This window comes from Hippocampus zosterae, chromosome 3, assembly GCF_025434085.1.
Source record: "Hippocampus zosterae strain Florida chromosome 3, ASM2543408v3, whole genome shotgun sequence".
NCBI lineage: Eukaryota > Metazoa > Chordata > Actinopteri > Syngnathiformes > Syngnathidae > Hippocampus > Hippocampus zosterae.
The window spans coordinates 30,378,037-30,398,617 of record NC_067453.1 but is presented as its reverse complement, the minus strand read 5'-3'; the positions used below and the strand labels follow the sequence as shown (position 1 = coordinate 30,398,617).

The following is a 20,581-nucleotide window of genomic DNA, read 5'->3' as shown; positions in this document are numbered from 1 at the left end:
ACACATGCAGACAAATAGATGCATTCTTTATCCCCTGTATAGAACGAGCCATGTTACTTTGTATGGCGCGTGTCGGCTTTGCTGCAGGCGCGCATTTCCCTGCAGGCTTCCATACGTGTAGACGCGCACGGAATGACGCGACGTATACAATGCGAGCGCTTCTCGATGCAGGACACCCCCAGTCTTGTTGGAACACAATATTACCCAGCGGTGTCACTTCTTTGCCACTTTTAGCGTGCTGTCATCGCTTCGGTCGAGCCCCCCCACCCCCCAACCCCCACTTTGACGCTGTCGGCTAACGAGGCGTCCCGTCTGAGAGGGGGCGGGCTTCCTTGGCCATATCCTGGTCACACGCCCGGCCTCCCGGATTAGCCTTCCAGGCTTCGATGAAGCCTCGGCCGGTTTTAGCGGATGATGTCGCGCTTGATACGTGCCTGGGGGGGGGGAGGGAGGACCAGAGACGGGCAAGGTTGCGTTTGCGGATGGTTACTTTTGACCTCGTCCGATGCTATTTTTACCATCTCGCTTTTACTCAAGTGTATTTTGAGCGCACTAGAAAACACCCGCGCGGCATAACAACGTGCTGTGCGCGGAGCAAAACGAATTCAGACAACAAACAAGAAACGAACATTACAGACAGTAGAAAGCACAAAATCAAAATCAAAATCAACCAACTCAAAATCGGGTCTCATGCGGAGTCCAAAGCCAAAGAATGAAAATGACGAGTTTGAAAGATGGCCAGCAAGGGGCCTTGACCAACGTTTATTGGGCAAGGGGGGGCGGGGGTGGGGTGGGGGGTAAGGTGGGGCCGGGCCATTTCAAGATAAATGGAAAACAAAGAGAGTCGGAGTGAGGCGCTCCCTCCTCCTATGAGCTCCAGTGAAGGAGGCGGGCGGCGGCATTCGGGAGCAACTGGGGACGCTGAATGGAGGATTGTCTGACTCCAAAGTCTGACGGCTTCAAAGTGCTCACCGGAGAAAGGGGAGGCAGTCGCAGATACAGTGTGTGTGTGTTTTTGAGTGCCCCCCCCTGCCCCCCCCTGCTAACTCCACCAGTGTAGCAGCCAAATTTCAGAGTTGACCGGTAAGAGTCCCAGCTGTGTGATTTTTGCCCGAACAGTTTCAGCCGAAGTCCGAGGTGCACATCTCGCATTCAGCAGCTAAGACGTCATGCGGTCGCAATTGCGCTCCGTGACCCGGGCGCTGAACATGGACACTCTTTCCAAAAGGAGGGATTTGGCCGGTCCGACGCTGCGTGTTGTATTTTCGGCTTTCCGCGGCGCTGTAACCCGACGCCGTCCCCGAGGCAGCGACTTTGAGGGAGTCCTATAAATAAAGCGGCCACACGCGGCGGCGCGACCAGTTCGCGGCAGCGGCGGCACGTGTGGCCGCAACTATTTTTCTGCCACTCGCTCCGGGAGCGGCGTGTCAAGAATGTGGTCTCGCGGGGAAGCCGCAGACTTCGCTTGACATTTTGCGCGTCGGCCTCGGTTATATTTGACAGCGGTGACTTTCAATTTGGAGCCAGTTAGCAGCGGCAATGATTTGTTTGCTTTGCTTGCCGTCGAGCGACGCAGCCGTGACTTGACGGGTAGGAAGGTTGCAATACGCAAATTGCCGCGGCCTCGCTGTTCGACGGCGGACTGTTAGCTTAGCATCCATCTAAAATTAGAAAGGTTGTGTCACTCATCTAAATTGAAAAGGCAGGACAGTGAACCGCTGTTTGTCACGGGGGTGCTACGCTAACCCGTGAGAGGGTTGGAAAGTAGCAGTCGATATTCACACCCCCGGTGATAAGGTGTGCAGACTTTTGCAAAAACACTTTCCCAATCCTACTCGTCTCTTTACATCCGGTGGAGCGACTCGGCAAAATAGGTCCTTGCCTCCGAACCGTCCAGCGGTTGAAGGAGCGGCAAATAAAAGTTCCAAAGACCGGGTCTAAAAACTGTCCGCCGAGAGACTGGTGACCTGCGGCCGCACTCTGTTGCGGTGGCGTCCGAAGAGCCGGGCCGCCGTCCCGCGGCGGTGGCGCTTGGCCAGCAGCACGTAGAGCACGGGGTTGACGCACGGGTGCAGGTATTGCAGGACCGTGCAGGTGAAGTAGAAGATCTCCCAGGCGCCCCCGTGGCGGTAGAGGCCCAGGTAGACGCAGAGCTCCAGGACGTAGCCGGGCAGCCAGCAGGCCGAGAAGGTGGCGGCGGCCAGGAACACCATCAGCGAGGCCCGCCGCGTGTTGCGGGCGCCCGACGCCGACATGGCCGGACTCTTGCGGAGAAACAGAGCCAGGCGGACGTAGTTGAAGGCGATGACCAGCATGGGGATGAAGTAGAGGAGCACAAACTGGCTCAGGACCACTTGGTAGTGGTGCTCCTGGATGGTGGGCAGGCAGAAGGTGAAGCCGTCCAGGCCGGGGCCAAGGCTCTCCTTGGTGGCGAACATGCGCAGGGGCAGACTGATGACGAAGCTCAGGGCCCAGACCAGCGCGAACATGCCCACCACCAGGTCGGCGGCCGGAGGCCGGTAGGGGTTGGTGATGATCATGGCGCGAGCCGCCGACACGGCGCACAGCGAGTAGGTGCTGGCCGCCAGGCCGAAGGCCAGCAGGAACTGGTAGACCTTGCAGGACACCTCGTCCGTGGGCCACGAGTGGCTGACGGCCGAGTGCAGGGTGAAGGGGATGAGCAGCAGGGTGAGGAAGTCGGCGAGCGACATGCTGAGCAGCAGGAGGTCCAGCTGGTTCTTGCGCAGCGACTTGGACTTGGCGAACAAGGAGAAGACCAGCAGGTTGGCCCCCAGGCCCACGCCCAGGATCACGCCGCACGTGCAGGCGAACACCACAGTGTAGGTGTTGGCAACGCCCATGGCCTTTCAGAGGGACACCCCCCGTGGACCGTTCCCAATGATCTGAAGCAATCGATGCCGGGATCCTTTCAGGTGCCGGAGCCTGATTGGGGAAATAAAATGCTTGCGTTCCTGTTCCCTCCCAGAAATGAAAATCCAGTCCAACCTCTGCGTAGGGTTGAGAAACAAAAGAGCAGTCTTGGTCTCAAGACTGCATTTCGAAGGTCTCGGTCTTGGATTCGTGTTTTTCCGTCAAGATTGCTCCGGACCAGCACCGATCGACGCATGTAATAACCTCAAGCGGCGTTGCGACGGATTTCTTTTCACCTGCCTCGATCTGGTCCCGGTCTTGGTTTTGCTGCAGTCTCGGCTTGTCTCCGTCTCGGTCTCGACTGGATCTCGATTCCTAAAAACCTGGTCTCGGTCTCGGAGAGCTGCGTGAGACTGGAGCAAGTCTTGGTTTGTGCGTTCCTGCGCCAGAGGCCACCTGGGGGGGCGAGGAGGATAAATCCAGTGGATGTCGTGACGGCAAGAAAGCGGCCGGCGATGCGGCTCCACCCGACCGAGCCCTGGCGCCGTACGCCAGGATCGGGCGACCGGCCGCCGGTTCAAAATGCGGGACGTACGTCACGCGGCGGCTAAACCCGTGTTTTGCCGCTACCCCCCCCCCCCCCCCCCCCCCATTCTGGACCGACTCTTCCCACCCGCCTCACCCGATGCATTTACATCTCTAACCACGGTTCAGCACGCCGCACCGTCCACTGACATGATCAATGAGTCGAAATCGGAGCGAAATATTCCAGCGCCTTCTGTCTCGTTAGCTTCCTGAGTCAGACAGGAACATTTTGGGAAACTTTTTTAGATTAGAACCCCACATTTGTTTTTTTTTTTTGAGGGGCCGGGGGGACAGAAAGCTAACAGGACTTTGGCTGACAATATTAAAAACAACACTCACCTTTTCATCATCATCCCGTAACGGAAAGCCGCATTTTGTTGACAAATTGTCTCGACGTGTCCTCGTCGACCCGGCAAGGCGGCGGCTTCTCCTCACCAGCCGCGGCTCCGCGTGTGATTGCTCAAAATGCGCACGAGCAAACATCACTCGGCTCCCGTTCATTCCGCTTGAGTGACTTGAGAGGGGAAAGGGCCAAAGAGCAGCCGCTGGGAGGGGTGGAAGGACAAACCACCTCCTTCTCATTCTTCTTTGTGTTGAGCCCCTCCAACACTTTATCGAATATTCTCATATATATATATACAGGGCGGCCCGGTAGTCCAGTGGTTAGCACGTGGGCTTCACAGTGCAGAGGTACCGGGTTCGATTCCAGCTCCGGCCTCCCTGTGTGGAGTTTGCATGTTCTCCCCGGGCCTGCGTGGGTTTTCTCCGGGTGCTCCGGTTTCCTCCCACATTCCAAAAACATGCATGGCAGGCTGATTGAACACTCTAAATTGTCCCTCGGTTTGAGTGTGAGCGCGGATGGTTGTTGGTCTCTGTGTGCCCTGCGATTGGCTGGCAACCGGTTCAGGGTGTCCCCCGCCTACTGCCTGAAGACGGCTGTGATAGGCTCCGGCACCCCCGCGACCCTGCTGAGGATTAAGCGGCTCGGAAGATGAATGAATGAATGTATATATACAGTCAAACCTCGGTTTTGGACCATAATCCATTCCAGAAGGCCGTTTGAAAACCAAAACCATGTTTCCCATTATAATCAATGTATTTTTTAAAAATCCGTTCCGAGTCTGGAAAACGACTTTTTAAAAAAAGCATTTTTTTCAACGTAAACTGTATACACTGTGTAATAAGAGAACAGATAAACTACAAACATTTTGTACGTTTTATTTTTTTTACCAATTTTCTCTCATCACGACAATTGTAGATGACCTTTGACACCTTGAGTTTATAAAGCCTAAAGTAATGGTTGTAACTATGGACGCTCTGTCTGCTGCGGTACCAGGGAACATTATTAAATGTTTGAATGGTGCGCACATTGATTTGCCAGTCAAAGTTGGCTGGAGCAGGTTTGTGTTCGGGTGAAACACACACACACACACCCACACACACCCACACACACACTCCCTCCAGAGCCCTTCATTGATTGTCATTTTTATTTCTTGCCTCCTCATTCTGGCATTTGATTGATTTTTCGTCCTTTATCAGCGTTTTACGATGGCGCGTCATCTAATGGCGAAACCGAATGCAGCCGAGCGTGAGGCCTTCCCCCCGTCCGCCCCCCTCCCTGTTTTCAGCTTCAGGAGCAAAGAAAACAACAACGCAAAACGAAATAAAATAATAAGAAGAAATGTCAAATAAAATTCGTTTACTCACCAATGTAGTGCCAGTTCACTGAGCTGTACTTCTACGCGAGTGCCCCCAAATGTTTTAAAACGCACCGTAGCTTGTAAGTGCCCGGCCGTGGTCTGAAGTTTCCTTGCCGTCTTGGTAAAACAACTAAAATTGGACAATCCAGTGGAAGGTCCGTCTTGAAAATTGTGTGGAAAGTAGTCCTGGAACCAGATCGACGTCTTCTCCTTCGGCCATTTTGGGTGAAAATGCAGCAACAGCTCCCTCTAGCAGGCGCTCATCCAATCACCGAACGCGCACGTCCGGCGTCGACGTAAGGTCGGGGCAGACTCGTGATCTGATTGGCTATTGCAAGATGACTGTATCCGTTCCTTTACAGCGCACGGGGAGGGACCTGCTCTGTTTAATCTGAAGGCCCCCAGCAAGTTTAGTTGACTTGACACAAGCTAGCTGAAATAGGATTGGTTAAAAACGCTAGCATAATAAAGAAGTTATTTATCGAGTGGCTTTCCATGTTATTTAAAATAAACCAGTCGACTAAGTGGAAATAATGTGACGTAAAGAATACAGAGAATCGTGTTGTTGACATATTTATGAAAATAAAATAACACATTAAATTAATGTTATTCTCAGAAAAGTAAATTGATTCAATTTACTTTTCTGAGAATGTTTAGACCAGCAGAGAAGGTCTTGCTGGCCCTGACGGAACGCCACTGATAATTAACTTGTTCGTTGAGTTTTCCGTGATTTAAAATTGAACTTGATCAATAAAGATTATGGTTCAAAAAGTTGTCGAATGTACGTCACTTCCGGTAGACTTCCGGCCTGTCGGAACCGAAACGCCCGAGAAGCCATTTCCAGTTTCCTACCGTTCATAATGTCGGAAGAAATGATCTCTAAGTACAACGGCGGCTGAAACGGACTTTTTCGAAACCGGTAGCCGCAGACGAAAAGCACAAGAAAGTCCTTCGGAGTACATATTTAATGCTTGATAATAACTGCACACATGTACATGAAGCTCTCAGTGCAAGTCAAAGAACATGAAAACGGCTGCGTTCTATAAAAATAAACTGCGGCGCCATGAGAGTGGGTTGACGAGGCATCCAATAAATTACATCCGGGAGAAACGTTTTGGGGGGGGGGGCCGACAAAAAAAAAAAGAATGAATGAATGAAAGAAAGAAAGCAGGACCGTGGAGACAAGATCATGGACCACAAAAGAACATGGCATAAGCTAAAGTGCATGATGGGATTCAGTCAGCAGCGCCACAATACATTCACCAAATAAATAGACACTTTCAAGATGAAATAAATTATGGCCGATGGATTCAGTCGACAGTTTGTGAAGCCGCTCCAAATAAATATGGAAGCGCCAGGTGTTGCTGGCCAGAAAACGACACCCCACACCCCCCCACACACCCAAAAATAAAAAACAAAGCCAAATTGTCATCGAAAAGCCGAGCCGCCCGGGAGGGGGGCCCTGCTTTGTGTCTTGCAGGTGGAGTCCGCGATGGGAGTCTTGGGACCTTCACCTGACCAAACGCACCCTTGGACTCTTTTCCCACAAAATGAGAAAAGAGGCATTCCCAACACACCCAAATGCCGAATGACGTTCCCCACTTTTGCTCTCATCAATATCGCTTTCCTCGCCACGGCTTGGAAGGCGGGACACATATGCAAATCGGGTATTTTTGCTAATTGTGCGTCCCGCGTTAAACATCAAAATGATTCAAACAGAACATACGTGTTGGGATTTGTTGCAAAGACGCAACGTGACATCGTAAGTACTGAACAGGCATGACCCCCGCCCGAGGGGATCTCAGGATCATCTTTCGGGCCGAAATGGGGGCCCATGGCGGGTCACTGCGGGGGCCTCCGGCGTCAGGTCAGTCCGGAGTCGGGACGGCGCGGCTCCTCCTGCGCTTCCTGTCGCCTTCCCTGCGCCGGCCCAGCCTGGCCTTTTTTTTCCTCTTGGTGGCCACCTTGAGCGGCTGGTCTTTGTAGGCCGACGCCTTGTGGGTCTCCTGCGGCAGCACGGGGCCTTCGCGCTCCGGCCCCAACCTGTGGGGCAGGTCCTTGGTGGCCTCGGGGGGCTTCTGGCGGAGGTCGTTGCCGCTGAAGTCGGGCGAAGCGCCGCCGCCTCCGCCGCCGCCGCCCGTCACCGGCCGCTCCTCGGCCGTGTGGACCTCCTCCAGGAGCTCCTGCAGCCACAGGCGACGCTTCAGCTCCTGCATGCTGCGGCCTTTGTCGTGCATCAGCTGGGCGTGGCTCACCGAGCGCCGCCTGCCGGCAGAGGGCGACGTTATTAACTCGACGTCGACGAGGACCGAACGGTCGCAGGCGGAGATTCGGTCTCCCGCTCCAGGTCGAAACCCCAAAGTGAAGTTTCTCATGTCTCGCCTCGCCATTTGTCGTAGCCTATTTTGAAAACCCCTTCTTCAAAACAAGGAGAGATTTTCTATTTTGTCCTTGTTTATGGTGGTTAATGGGGACCAAAACCGACCGCGATAAACTAAAATCCCTGAAGTAGCGAGCGCCCCCCCCCCCCGTATAGGTACATGTACATGTGTATGAGGATAACAAATATTTACAAGAATGTAGAAGTAAATTTTGTAGTCATTCACATGACTTCATATGCTAATAGATGTAAACATGGCTAAGTTAGGTTAGTGTATAAATAACAATATACAGTCAACACAGTATACATGTAGTACTGCATATCTTGCTCGATGTGACTCGCTGTTGTTTTGCGGACTTGATTATTTTTTTCTCTTTTTTTTATTTAATGAATATTTTTGAAAAAAATCCGCGATAAACGAACCGCGAAATAGCGAGGGATCACGGTAGTCGCTTCCCAGCGCGGCAAGTCTTGGCGGTCAAGTTCCGCTCCGAACAGCAGAGGGCAGCAAAAGCCACGAAAACCCGCCCGAGAATGTTTCTGCTCGATCGGGAGCCACTCCGATTCCCATTTTTGACACATCAACCAAAAGAGAGCGAGAGCGAGAGCGAGAGCGAGCGAAACAAGGCGAGTGACGGCCCTCGGGCGCCATGAATCGCTCCGCACTACTCACATTCTGCCCCCGAGCGCGTCCGCCGTCCTCCCGTAAGGCGCGACCGGCGAGCACAGCAAGAAGACGGCCAGACTCCAGTGACGAAGCAGCACGGCGGAGCGCATCCTCCCACCCCGAGAACTGCAAAACACGGCGGTAGCACTTCGGTTAGCGAAGCCTCGGCGGGCCACCCGGGCGGCGGGTGAGAGGAGAGCGACTCACGTGCGACTTTTGGACGAGCGGGGCAAAGGTCCGACTGAGACGACGTCTCGCTCGGAAAACAACGTGCAATTATTTGGGCCGATACGAAGCCGAAGCGGCCGCCTTACGAGTTGCGCGCGGATCCATTGGCGTGGAGGCAGCCCAAGGGGGAAATCCCCCGCCAGTCCTTTCCATTCATTTGCCTCCCAACAGGGGGAGCGGGGCTATTTATTTCTGCCCGATGTCCCAATTTAAAAACCAAAAAAAAAAAAAAAACAAGGCAGGCCCAAGATAGTCACACGGCAGCAGGAGCGCTGGAAACAGCGGGGCCGCGTCGCACCGGGTCGCGGCCCTCCGACTTGACGTGGTTCTCGCTCAGCCAGACTGGAGCATCTTCTGCGGTGGTCCGCGCGGCAGCTTCTGAGAGGCTTTTGCACTCTGAGTCAGCTTGTGTGTCTGGGAGCGGGAGGGGGGTGGTGGGTGGGGGTGGGGGGTGTTGGGGGCGAAACTCCAAACTCCCCTTTGGCTTTGAAGATGCAGGCACCACCTCGGCACAGTTCGGTCCTTAGAGCCCTCCCCCGTGGTCAAAAGCCGGAACAACCCCCCCCCCCCCCGCCCCCCCGACCCCCCACCCTCGTTTGCGCTCACCTGCACCGAAACCGAGGCGGCGGCGTCCGCAACTGATCGCAAGTCCGGCTCGTCTGCCTGCCGGTTCTCAAATTGCAAGGTGTCGCCGGCTCGATGGGGGGCGGTGGGCGTGTCCCTCCGGCGGCGCACCTGCCTCCAATCGCCGTCGGCCGAGCGCCTCATCCCTCAAGAGTCATTCTTCTCGCCCGTTTTCAACACGCCCGATTCCAGTGAGCACGCCGCTTGCCCAAAATTCGCGGCGGCCTTCCGAGGGAAACAGGAAGTGCAATGTGCAATGGCGACCAATTGGGGGCGCACCCACCCGACGGGCTCCGACACGCCCGCCGCCCTCATGAGGATTCGGCGGTTCACATGACGGATGGATCCCCGTCTTTTAGGAGTCGGGAGTTTAGGAGTTTTTTTTTTGGAAGCAGCTTGCCAATTATGATGCGAATATTGATTTATGATTATGATGCGAATATTGATTTATGATGGCGGCCACTCCCACGGGTGCAAAATGGGCGAGGTTGACATCAGCTCCCGTCCGTCAGCGCGATGCTCGCACGGGGCGTCGACCGGCATCGTGTCTCCCTCATTTTGTGACCCCCCCCCCTCCCTACCCCCACTCTGACGCACTCGCTCGGGACTTTAGCAAGTGCAGATGACGTGAGCAAAATGCGCCAGGGGTGCTTTTGAGCCAAGATGGCGCCCGACACGACGGAGACATCGTGAAGAAGCTCCAGTGAGGAATTTTGTGGTTGCCGTAGCAACATTTTTTTTTTTTTTACTGTCTGGAATAAGCATATGCATAAAAAGGCCATCAATTATTGAAGATGAGCTGGACGGGAGGGGGCAGGCGGGCCAGACGCCGGGCTGCGAAATGATTCAGAGCGGGCGGAAATGCGTGTGGGGGGGGGGGGGGGGGGATAAAATCCCAGAAAAATACCTCAAGTAAACGATCTGGCCTGGCACTTGGGATGGTCTGAGCATATTTCAGAGGAGGGGGTGGGGGTGGGGGGGGCCATGCCCGCCCGCCCCCCCCCCCCTTTAGCTCCGCCAGTGCACTGGCCAACATAGGGGGTGACGGACGACGTGGTGGACATGCGGTTGCCATCCACCCCACAATGGAGGGCTCCGTCCTTTTAGCAATTACCCACAATGCACTCCCGGCGGCCATATTGGAGGGCTATTTATAAACAAGCGCCATCTTTCGATTGGCAGAGTCACGAGTCGGAGGTCCCGGTCCGACAAAGCCGCACAACACGTCCGACGTGACGCGCAGGTGAAGTTGGGCTCCGCATCCACGGTTGGAAATGCGTCCATCCTGCACATTCGGGGCTTAGCCAAACATTTTTCAACATTTATTTAATCCCAGAGCGCCTCCAAGATTTGTCTGTTTTACGGCTCCGCTACGTGATATACGATCATCCTCCACCTCCTCCCGCTCAAAGTCGCTTCTGGGCCCACTTCCTTATTTACAACTAAGCTTCGCCCCCCCCCCTCACCCACCCACCTTCTTTCACGTTAACCATAAATGTCAGGCTTCTGGAGACAGAGAGTCGGGGAGGTCCGAAGCGGGACAAAAGCGTGTTGTCCAGACTCAGTCTCGAGTGCAGGTACATTAAATCATTATTTTTCAGACAGGAAATATCTGCCAATGCACATTTTGCCTGTGAAATATGTTTCTAAGATGAAACCATTCCAAGCTTGGCAGAGCTGCGCTCACGTCTCAACAGGAGAGTGCTTTCAATCCCGCTCTGCGAAAAAGAAAGGTCCCCCCCCCCCGTTTTTTTCCCCCTTTTACCTCCATGACACTCCGCTTACAGCGCTCAAGTGTCATTAACCTTTGGAGCACAGAAATCAACGCCACGCGTACAGCCGGAGGTCCCGGGGGTGATGGAAGTTTGACAGGGGCCAAATGAATTAATTGTGGGGTGCCACAGGGTGGTCCTTTAAGTCCGTTGCTTTTCACAGTTTTGACTCATGAATGGCGGCCCGGTAGTCCAGTGGTTAGCACGTGGGCTTCACAGTGCAGAGGTACCGGGTTCGATTCCAGCTCCGGCCTCCCTGTGTGGAGTTTGCATGTTCTCCCCCGGGCCTGCGTGGGTTTTCTCCGGGTGCTCCGCTTTCCTCCCACATTCCAAAAACATGCATGGCAGGCTGATTGGACGCTCTAAATTGTCCCTCGGTGTGAATGTGAGCGTGGATGGTTGTTCGTCTCTGTGTGCCCTGCGATTGGCTGGCAACCGATCCAGGGTGTCCCCCGCCTACTGCCCGAAGACGGCTGGGATAGGCTCCAGCACCCCCCGCGACCCTAGTCAGGATTAAGCGGTCCAGAAAATGGATGGATGGATTGACTCATGAATGACCATGAATCATCACGAAAGCAAAGATGCACGCAGATGATTCAACAATCTACATGTCAGAAATAGAACGATTAGGAGTGTCATACACAGCGATGGCAAATCGATCGTTTCGATCAGGCCCGGGGGGGGTTATTTAAAAGTGAAAAAACGCATACAAGACGCGGAATGAATATTTTTTTAATAAGATGTAATTCATGGATTATCCACCAGGGGCACCCTGTTTTGATCAAAGAAGAAGACGACCCAACACAGCAGTAAAGGCCAGCGACCTAATTGCTAGCGTGATAGCATTAGCGTCGAAGCCGTATTCTGACGGTGACTTTGTCGAACGGATTCATGACGAAGGCGACTGAACTCGCTCATCCCGATTTTGTACGTCAAAGGAACTTTTTTTTTTCACTGTCTATTCTGATTGAAATTTTTTTAAAAAAAGGTCAAGGGTCAAGTCGTGACGCTTGCGCCTCTTCTCGCCTCGCCCTCAAAGGGCAGCTGGATGTCTGCCGCCGGCCCCACGCAGCCGCACAGCCACCGCCGCGGTCTGCCCGCGGCCGCCCCCCCGCCCGCGACCCGTCACCCAAAACATTTGCATAAACCTCAGCCGGCCTGCCAAGCTACACACACACACACACACACACACACACGCTCACAGCCCGGCTTCTCGTCCCGCTGCAAAGACGGCTCTGTGTGGAGCCGCTGCGGCCGGGGGGGGTGGCTGTGCGGGCGCGTTGCAGGCGGTTGGCGGTGGGGGAGGGGGGTCTCTGGGTTCTGGATGGCATTTGACATGAGACGTAAAACCCCACTGTGGTCTTTTTATGCCTTTGTGGCTTGCGGCCATGTGTGAGCCTTTTTGGAGGTTTTTTGGGCCTGACCGCTGCGACTCGCCAGCGAGATGAGGAGCAAAAAAAAAATAAAAATAATAATAATAAAAAATAAAGTGGCCGTCAGCGTGGATTGTTTCAAACATGCCACAGGGACGTGTGCATGCTCCCCATCTTTGACATTACACCGCCGGTCCAAGCTCCGCCCCCCCCCCAACCTCCCCACATCATTCGGCATGGCCACCAAAAGCTTCTCATTTTGGTAATAAAAAAATAAAAATCTGGACCAAAAGTGCAAGTGTGGACTTTTCACAGCTATTTTTTCACCAAATCCTTTCTGGTAGCTTCGCTAACGGCAGCGCTAGCTCAAGGACAGACAGACAGACAGACAGACACGTCTCTTCAGTGAAGATAAATGTCATCTTTTTTTTAATTTTTTTTTTACGTTGTCTACAACGGACAAGTCAACGGAGGGCCGATGGAGGGGGCCCACACGCGTGCGTCGCGATGGTCACGGCGGCCGCCCCCCCCCCCCCCCCCCCCCGGCTCTGTTTGTTGACACGAGTTAAGAGCGGGCTCACATCATTAATGAGTGCTTTGCGTCCAGCGTGTAACCGCAGCTAAGCCGGCGGGTCAACAAGGTTGGCCAGACTAACCGCGGCGGGCCCGCTAGCAAGAGAGCGAGAGCCCCCCCCCCCCTCGGTTTTTATTTCTGTGTGAGACCAAAACTTGAGCACGCGAACAGGGGGTGTGTAGACTTTTGTTTGCTTTTAGCTCTTCGGCGTTCACGCGACGACGACGGCGCTTTTCCCTTGATTTCTTTTTTTGAGCGACATCCGCCGTAAACGCGCGCTCTATTTCGGGGGGAGGGGGGGGGGCGCCGGATATTTTCGGATGAGCGTGACGCAAGCCAGCGTTCTGTTTCCACGCCGCGTAGCTGCCGAGACCTTTCGGCGGCTATCTCAACATGCGGAGAGAAAAAGGGGGGGTGGGGGGGGGGGGACTTGAGTGGGACTTTCCGAAGGCTCGGAAATGTGCGTCGCGGCGCACTCGGGCGCTCTCCACGCTGATCCATTTCCTTCAAATGAGCTCGTCTCTGCTGCTTTCCGGGCCAATTACGGCGCAGTCCACTTGTTTGAAACTGGTTTTCAATCGAGCGGCGGAGGGAGGCCTCGTCGACCGCCCCCCCCCCCCCCCACCCTCCTGTCATCCCCTCTGCTGGATGGGGGCGGTCTTCCCAGCCACCTGAATTTTGGAGGCGGTGGTGCCCAGTCCAACCCGGACCACCCGCTCGGTGCCGGAGCGCTTGTTTTAAAGTGACGACGACGGTCTTAAATCTGGTCTGGTCTTAAATGACATTTTTCGTCTTGGACTTTGGTCTCAGCACGAAGACTCGGCGTTGTTTCTGTCACCATCCCGTCCCGTTTGGTTTTTTTCGCAGTGTCTGGCCGCAATGGAGGGCGTTCCTCGCCCTCCCCCAGAGCAGTACCTGTCGTGAATCCGCCTGGTTTTCCCGCTGCCCTTAAAAGCCGCGACACGCCGAAAACCGTTTTTCAGGTGATTCCAGTCTTGCTCCCGACTCTTATCGCCAATTGCCTGATTATTCGAGAGGTTCAAGACTTGTTTTGGTGTTTGTAAAGAAACATTTTGGTTGACGAGCTTATCCTTGTCTGCGTTTGCGGGATCCATTGCTCTCCGGATTACTCCGGAGACACAAACGCTTTTGGTGTTTGATTGTGCGTGCAGTTTTTGTGATATCAACCAAAAAAGTAACTGGCGAAGTGTACCTGCGAGTCAGCTGCAAATGAACGTCCATCCATCCATCCATCTTCTACCGCTTATCCGGGGGCAAAAGCTTTAGCAGGGAAGCCCAGACTTCCCTCTCCCTAGCTACTTCTTCCAGCTCTCCCCGGGGGATCCCGAGGCGTTCCCAGGCCAGCTGGGTGACATAGTCTCTCCAGCGTGTCCTGGGTCTTCCTCTGGGTCTCCTCCCGGTGGGACATGCCCGGAACACCTCACCAGGGAGGCATCCGAATCAGATGCCCAAGCCATCTCATCTGGCTCCTCTCGATGTGGAGGAGAAGCGGCTCGACTAGGAGCCCCTCCCGGATGACCGAGCTTCTCACCTTATCTCTAAGGGAGAGCCCGGACACCCTGCGGAGAAAACTCATTTCGGCCGCTTGTATCCGGGATCTCGTTCTTTCGGTCTCGACCCATAGCTCGTGACCATAGATGAGGGTTGGAACGTAGATCGACCGGTAAATTGAGAGCGTCGCCCTTTCGCTCAGCTCCTTCTTTACCACGACAGACCGATACAAAGTCCGCATCACAACAGACGTTGCACCGATCCGCCTGTCGATCTCTCCCTCCCTCCTGCCCTCACCACAGGTGTACCACAGGGATCTGTCCTAGGTCCCCTTCTCTTCATCCCTTCTCACCTTATCTCTAAGGGAGAGCCCGGACACCCTGCGGAGAAATCTCATTTCGGCCGCTTGTATCCGGGATCTCGTTCTTTCGTTCGGCGTTAAAACATCAGGCGATGACAAATATTTCAAAAGTCGCCGTCGCGGAACACCGGGGCTCGTCACTCGGCGACGTTCCGCCGCTGACCTGGGCTTGCCCAAAAGCCGCTGGCGTAACACTATCCTATTTGTCAGCGCAAAAGATCCCCGCCCTATGAGCGCAAGGCTAAAAATAAGCTCGGCTGTCACCAATTGCAAACACATGGCGGCCGCGCCGGGGCCTCCGTGATGTAAACGTTCAAACGTGTTAATTCACTAATGAACAGTGAGTCCATTAGACATCGGATTACACACTCCGGGCAGGAGATAAATCAACACCGAGTGTAAGTCAAACACGGGGCCGGGGGCCAGGCGGCTTGTTTTCTGTCCGCCTGCGGTTTTCCAGCAGTCGCGCCGCGCGCCGCGCGCCGCCCCGTTTTGACTCGCGACGGCCAACGCGCGTCTCCCGTCCGTATCCCTTTGTGAAAGGCGGCCGCTGGCCGGGGAACTAAGCGACTACAAATACTTCCTTACTGCATTGAAGTAAAACGCAATTTTAAAAAGTCGGTGACTTGAAATTGTGTGGGGCGGCGGTGCAGTACCAAATTTGACCACAATGTGAGAGGCAGCGCTGAGTCCTGGGGGAAGAGATGCAGCGTAATTAGCGAGGCGAAGCAGCAAGGCCTCTTATCTGCTGTGTGTGTGTTTTAATGAGGAAACTCGCATCCTAAAGATACTTTATCACAACATCATCAAATAGTACGCAAAGAACTACACACTTTGTCCATCATATGAATTTGTTCATGAGCGCCCGACTTGTGTAACGCAGCCACGCAAACGCAAATTTTCGATTTACTCAAAGTAGCGTCGACGCTCATTTGCGTTAGCCGCTCGATAGCATTTTGCATTCGATGTTAGCATTAAGCTAGCAGCGGCAATGCACGCTTTCATTTCATATTTTGGAGTTAAAATAGCAAATAAATAAGTCAAATTAAATCGAATTTTTAAAAAAAGAAATAAAAATAGAGATGAAGCTATCGGAGTTTGTTTGTCGAGTTGTAAATGAAGCGCCTGTGGCTTCAGAGAGCCGATCTCCTTTCTGACAGATGAACCCGGGCTGGCTGGTGTGGGTGGGTGGCTTCTGGAAACACTGAGGCACGCTGACTATGTTTATGTTGCACTGTCCCCAAGGAGAGGGGAGCCTTGTGGTTCTGATGGATTACGGGGAGGGGGCTGGGTGGGGGGGGGGGCACGGGGTTGCTGGGGTGGCGGCGGTTGCAGAGCTGCTTCCAAGTTCAGTGTTAATGGCGAGAGTGAAGTGGCTGCGTAGGTGTGATGTGTTGGCCTTTGCCGCTAGCTGGCACCTTTCCCCGCCCCCCCCCCCCCCAAAGCATTATGAAGCATGACGTCAGGACTGCATCCAAAGGTCGGCCTGAAGTTGACACGATGAGCGCTCGTGAATGGACAAACGCCGATTGTACGTGCGCATTTTGTGCCCCCGCGCGCAAATGCCATTTTCCCCCTGCGGGGGCTAATAAGGCGCCCGTGTTTCTTCTCCCTCTTCTTGGCTTGAGCGCAACCCCCCCCCCCCCCGCGCGGCCGTGCCAAATGGTTCCGATGGAAAAGTCAACAATGGCAGCCGAGCCCAGCGCCGCCGCCGACGTTCAAAACTGACAAACGGCAAAGAATGGACCCGCTAGACGCTCGATGAATTTGCCACGTTATGTGACGCGCGCCCATTTGGACTCGATACGCGGCAATGGCGGCGGCGGATGACCGTAAAACATGTCAATGGATTTATCGGATTTACGCTACTGCCGTACGTATCCCGTGACTAAGTGGAGTCCTCATATTGCGTGTATGCGTGTATGTGTGTGTGTGTGTGTGTTTGCGTGTGTGTGGGCGAGCGTGCCCGAGGTGTTCTGGTCGACATTCATGAGGACTTCCTTCCTGGCAGACGCAGGCGAGCACCTGATGACTTAGCGGGGAGGAAGGACTCCAATAAAAAGGATCCGTTTGTTCTCTGGAGCTTTCAACATCCCCGCACAAATGATTTGGTGTCTGTGTTCTTCCCAGAGCCAGTAAAACTAACCCCCCCACCCCACCCCGCCCCATAAAAAGAAATAAAACTCAGTTTGCTTGTGTTTGCAGTTCATTAGCAAAATTTCTTGAGCTTTCATGTTCAGACCGGCAAATTTGGTGTCCTTTTTCTTGGCTAGCTAGGCGTCGCCATGACGACAGCACTCGACGAAAATCAAAAGTTCAACCAAAAGTTTATCGTCACTGTTTTTTTCCGCAGAGTAATTGAGTTGGACTGCCTCGTCGTTACCTCATGGCCGGCCAATGAGTTGCCTTTGGCGAGGGCGTTTTTGCGCAAATGCTAGATTTGTCATTCGCTATGAGGTTACGGCTAGGCTAACGGCGCAAGCGCTACACGACGGGTAACTATCTCAAAGTCTTTCAGATATTTGAGAACAAAGTCGAAAGTAAGGACTCGTCCATGCTAAGTATGCTCTGCTAAGTTAAGTCTGCCACGCTAAGGTAAGTAAACATGGCTAAGCTAAGAGAGCTAAACCAAGCTAACAGCGCTAGGCCAAGCTTCCGCTAAGTGGGGGAGGTACAAGCTAATTGGCTTAACTACTGTAAATTTGCTCGGCAAACTAAGATTAGTTGACAAGGAGGGTGTTAGGACACCTGTCCAGAAATATTAGCATCTTAAAAAAAAAATGTATTTTTTTTTTTTGCTTTTAATAAATGCATTTTTTAATGTCTTGAATTTGTAAAAAAAAAAATACAATAGGGCGGCCCGGTAGTCCAGTGGTGAGCACGTGGGCTTCACAGTGCAGAGGTACCGGGTTCGATTCCAGCTCCGGCCTCCCTGTGTGGAGTTTGCATGTTCTCCCCGGGCCTGCGTGGGTTTTCTCCGGGTGCTCCGGTTTCCTCCCACATTCCAAAAAACATGCATGGCAGGCTGATTGGAAGCTCTAAATTGTCCCGCGGTGTGAGTGTGAGTGCGAATGGTTGTTCGTTTATGTGTGCCCTGCGATTGGCTGGCAACCGATTCAGGGTGTCCCCCGACAGCTGGGATAGGCTCCAGCCCCCCCGTGACCCTAGTGAGGATCAAGCGGCTCGGAAGATGAATGAATGAATGAATGAATGAAAAATACAATAAAATAATAATTTTTATTTTTCACTAAAAAAGGGTTCAGTGAATGTGCATATGAAGCGTTTGGGTTCGATACCCCGAACAAGGTTAAGAAGCACCGCTCTGGACGTCCCAAATGGTTTTTGTGGCTCCGGCGTGTTTGTGTTCTGTGGCCGATGTGTGGTCCAATTGGCCCTTTTGAGTCTTGAAGGTTGCCGACGGCTGGCCTGGCCTGGCCTCAGCTAAATTCAACTAAGAAGGCAAGTGAAGCGTCAGGTTTGTGACACATCGATGGGGGATGGGGGGCGAGGGGCGGGGGTGGCAACATAATTTTGCGGCGCTAACAAAAATGTAGCACACGAGTATCAGGTGTCATTTAATAAAAGGCTGTTGTTAAAATATTAAATTAAGTACGCTTAAATCACTTGTGCGTGTTATTAACTCAACGGCACGACTTTATATGGTTTGTGGTTAAGAAAAAAAAAGAAAAAAAAAAGGAGCTGAATGCAAAAAAAAAAAAAAAAAAGTGGCGGCGCAGCAAAGGGCGACTTTTCACCACCGCAGACTGTCTGCTCTTCTCCACCTACGAGAATCAGAATTCAACCAGAGGGGGAATTTGGGGATTTTTATTGGATTTTTTTTTTTTTTCCTCTCCAGTGTGAGAGACTCGCCCATATCATTTGGCGCATCGCGTCACGTTGGGAAAGCCTCGCCACGGAAGATAAAAGGCCGTGTGTGTGTGTGTGTGTGTGTGTATGCGTGTGTGCGTGTGTGTGTGTGTGTGTGTGTGTGTGTGTGCGTGCGTGTGAGTGTGTGTGATGATTTAGGAGGCCTCAGCGTCAGGTGATGTCCGTTGCCTTGGAGTGGCATCAGCAAAGATGCGACGACAGATGTTCGTTTCCAGGTTGGAGTAGATTGCAAAAGTGCTCACACCCTGTCCAAAAGGGTTTTTTGGAACCTGTCCCCCATTCATCCATCCATCCATCCATCCATCATCTACCGCTTATCCGGGGCCGGGTCGCGGGGGCAACAGCTTTAGCAGGGAAGCCCGGACTTCCCTCTCCCTAGCCACTTCCTCCAGCTGTCCCCGGGGGATCCCGAGGCATTCCCAGGCAAGCTGGGTGACATAGTCTCTCCGGCGTGTCCTCGGGGTCTCCTCCCGGTGGAACATGCCCGGAACACCTCACCAGGGAGGCGCTCAGGAGGCATCCGAATCAGATGCCCAAGCCACCTCATCTGGCTCCTCTCGATGTGGAGGAGAAGCGGCTCGACTAGGAGCCCCTCCCGGATGACTGAGCTTCTCACCTTATCTCTAAGGGAGAACCCGGACACCCTGCGGAGAAAACTTATTTCGGCCGCTTGTATCCGGGATCTCTGTATCGGTCGATCGGATACAAGCGGCCTGTGGCCCATTTTTCACGTAAAATCCCACTTACCTGCATTTTTTTTTTTTGGGACCCCATACCCTGGTTATCTGTTTTTTTTTTAATAAGTCCAAACCGCGTTAAATTCCCCTTGGGCTTTTTCCCTCCTTGCTTATTTGTATTTCACGAATCTCTTTTTTTTAGTTCCATTCAAGTTAAAAAAAAACTTGTTGCGTTTGAGATATTTGACTTAAACATGCGATCTTTTTCTCTTATGATAAGAGCTCCTTGATTTTGCCGTTACTGCGGACAACTGCGACGTGGTGCCTAAAGTAGCCAAACGCGGGGCTCACTAACCGCGCGTGCACGCGCGTGTGCGTGCACGCGCGGCTTTTCCACAGTTTGATTGGGGCGGCGCGCGGCGGAGGTCCACCGCTCTGCCGCACTGTTTTCTTTCCCTGCGCCCATAACTCTTAAGAACACACAAACACTTGGGTTGTAAATGACCTGTTCATCACACCGTGACAGCACAAGCGATTCTGGACTCTCGGCGGGCCAGGTGCGCCGATCGAGACCCGTTGGCGTGGCAAACGGGGCACCGTGGAAACTTCTGGAATCTGTCGCCGCCTGGCAAAGGGCCCCCGAAGCTCTCCGAGCCGGAGCGCTGTTGGCTTTGCCTCCAGCTGTTTCTTTACAGTCGGCGGCGGGCCGCGGCCAACGTCGGCCCACACACGCGCACACGCGGACGAGTCACAGAGTTACACAAGCATGCAAACAAAAATACAAGCATTTTCTGTAATCGCCGTGCCAGGACCTACAAAAAAAAAAAAAAAAAGACCCAAAAATAAGTTCGCACGTCTGTTTTCCTCACACGTCCTCCATTTCTAACGATCCAACTTGTACAAGAAAATATGGTCGTATTTACAGTGCGTTTTAGTTGTTATGCTTCACCTCTCTGCACTTTATTTATTTTTCACTTTCTTCCTCCAACCCGTTGAGCCCAATTTGGTTTGTGTTTCTAAATGCAACATTTGTTCTGTTAATTCCGATTTAGGCTTCCGCCAGGCTGCAGCGGGGCCTCACGCTAGAGGGCGCTGTTTCTTAGCTTAAGCTACGAAAGCCAGGCCAAGCTAACATAGCGATGCCGCATTCAAGGAAGGCGGGAAGTTGGACCTCCATCCGGGAAAGTTGGGGGTGGGGTGGGGGGGGTGACATGACAATGGCGCCCCCCATTGGGAAACAGATCGTGAACGGTAAAGCATTATTTTTATCCAAATTCAGTCCTCCAAGGCCGTCGGATTCACCTTGCCGATGAGCTGCCGGAAACAGGCAGGACGGCGCCCCCTTGAGGACTGGAGCTATACACGCCCG

The 20,581-nt window shown here is 53.4% G+C and overlaps 2 protein-coding genes across 2 annotated transcripts; both read right to left on the bottom strand.

The window, feature by feature from the left end:
- Positions 1-1,857: 1,857 nt before the first annotated feature.
- On the bottom strand, positions 1,858-2,965 carry LOC127597547 (galanin receptor 2a-like). Its single transcript, XM_052060652.1, has one exon. The coding sequence runs from the start codon at positions 2,859-2,861 to the stop codon at positions 1,938-1,940; it is 924 nt and encodes a 307-aa protein (XP_051916612.1). The 5' UTR covers positions 2,862-2,965; the 3' UTR covers positions 1,858-1,937.
- A 3,831-nt stretch (positions 2,966-6,796) lies between these two features.
- LOC127597550 (parathyroid hormone-related protein-like) lies at positions 6,797-8,338 on the bottom strand. The gene is made up of 2 exons (XM_052060655.1): positions 8,210-8,338; positions 6,797-7,421 (listed from the first exon to the last, which is right to left on the bottom strand). Exons 1-2 carry the CDS (start codon positions 8,311-8,313, stop codon positions 7,025-7,027), a joined length of 501 nt encoding a protein of 166 aa, XP_051916615.1. The 5' UTR covers positions 8,314-8,338; the 3' UTR covers positions 6,797-7,024.
- Positions 8,339-20,581: the final 12,243 nt, after the last annotated feature.

Bases quoted from the DNA above. Each gene is read 5' to 3' on its own strand.
- LOC127597547 (XM_052060652.1), bottom strand. From the start codon at position 2,861: ATGGGCGTTGCCAACACCTACACTGTGGTGTTCGCCTGCACGTGCGGC.
- LOC127597550 (XM_052060655.1), bottom strand. From the start codon at position 8,313: ATGCGCTCCGCCGTGCTGCTTCGTCACTGGAGTCTGGCCGTCTTCTTG. The intron at 7,422-8,209 runs GTGAGTAGTGCG...CTCTGCCGGCAG, and splicing joins GACGCGCTCGGGGGCAGAAT to GCGGCGCTCGGTGAGCCACG.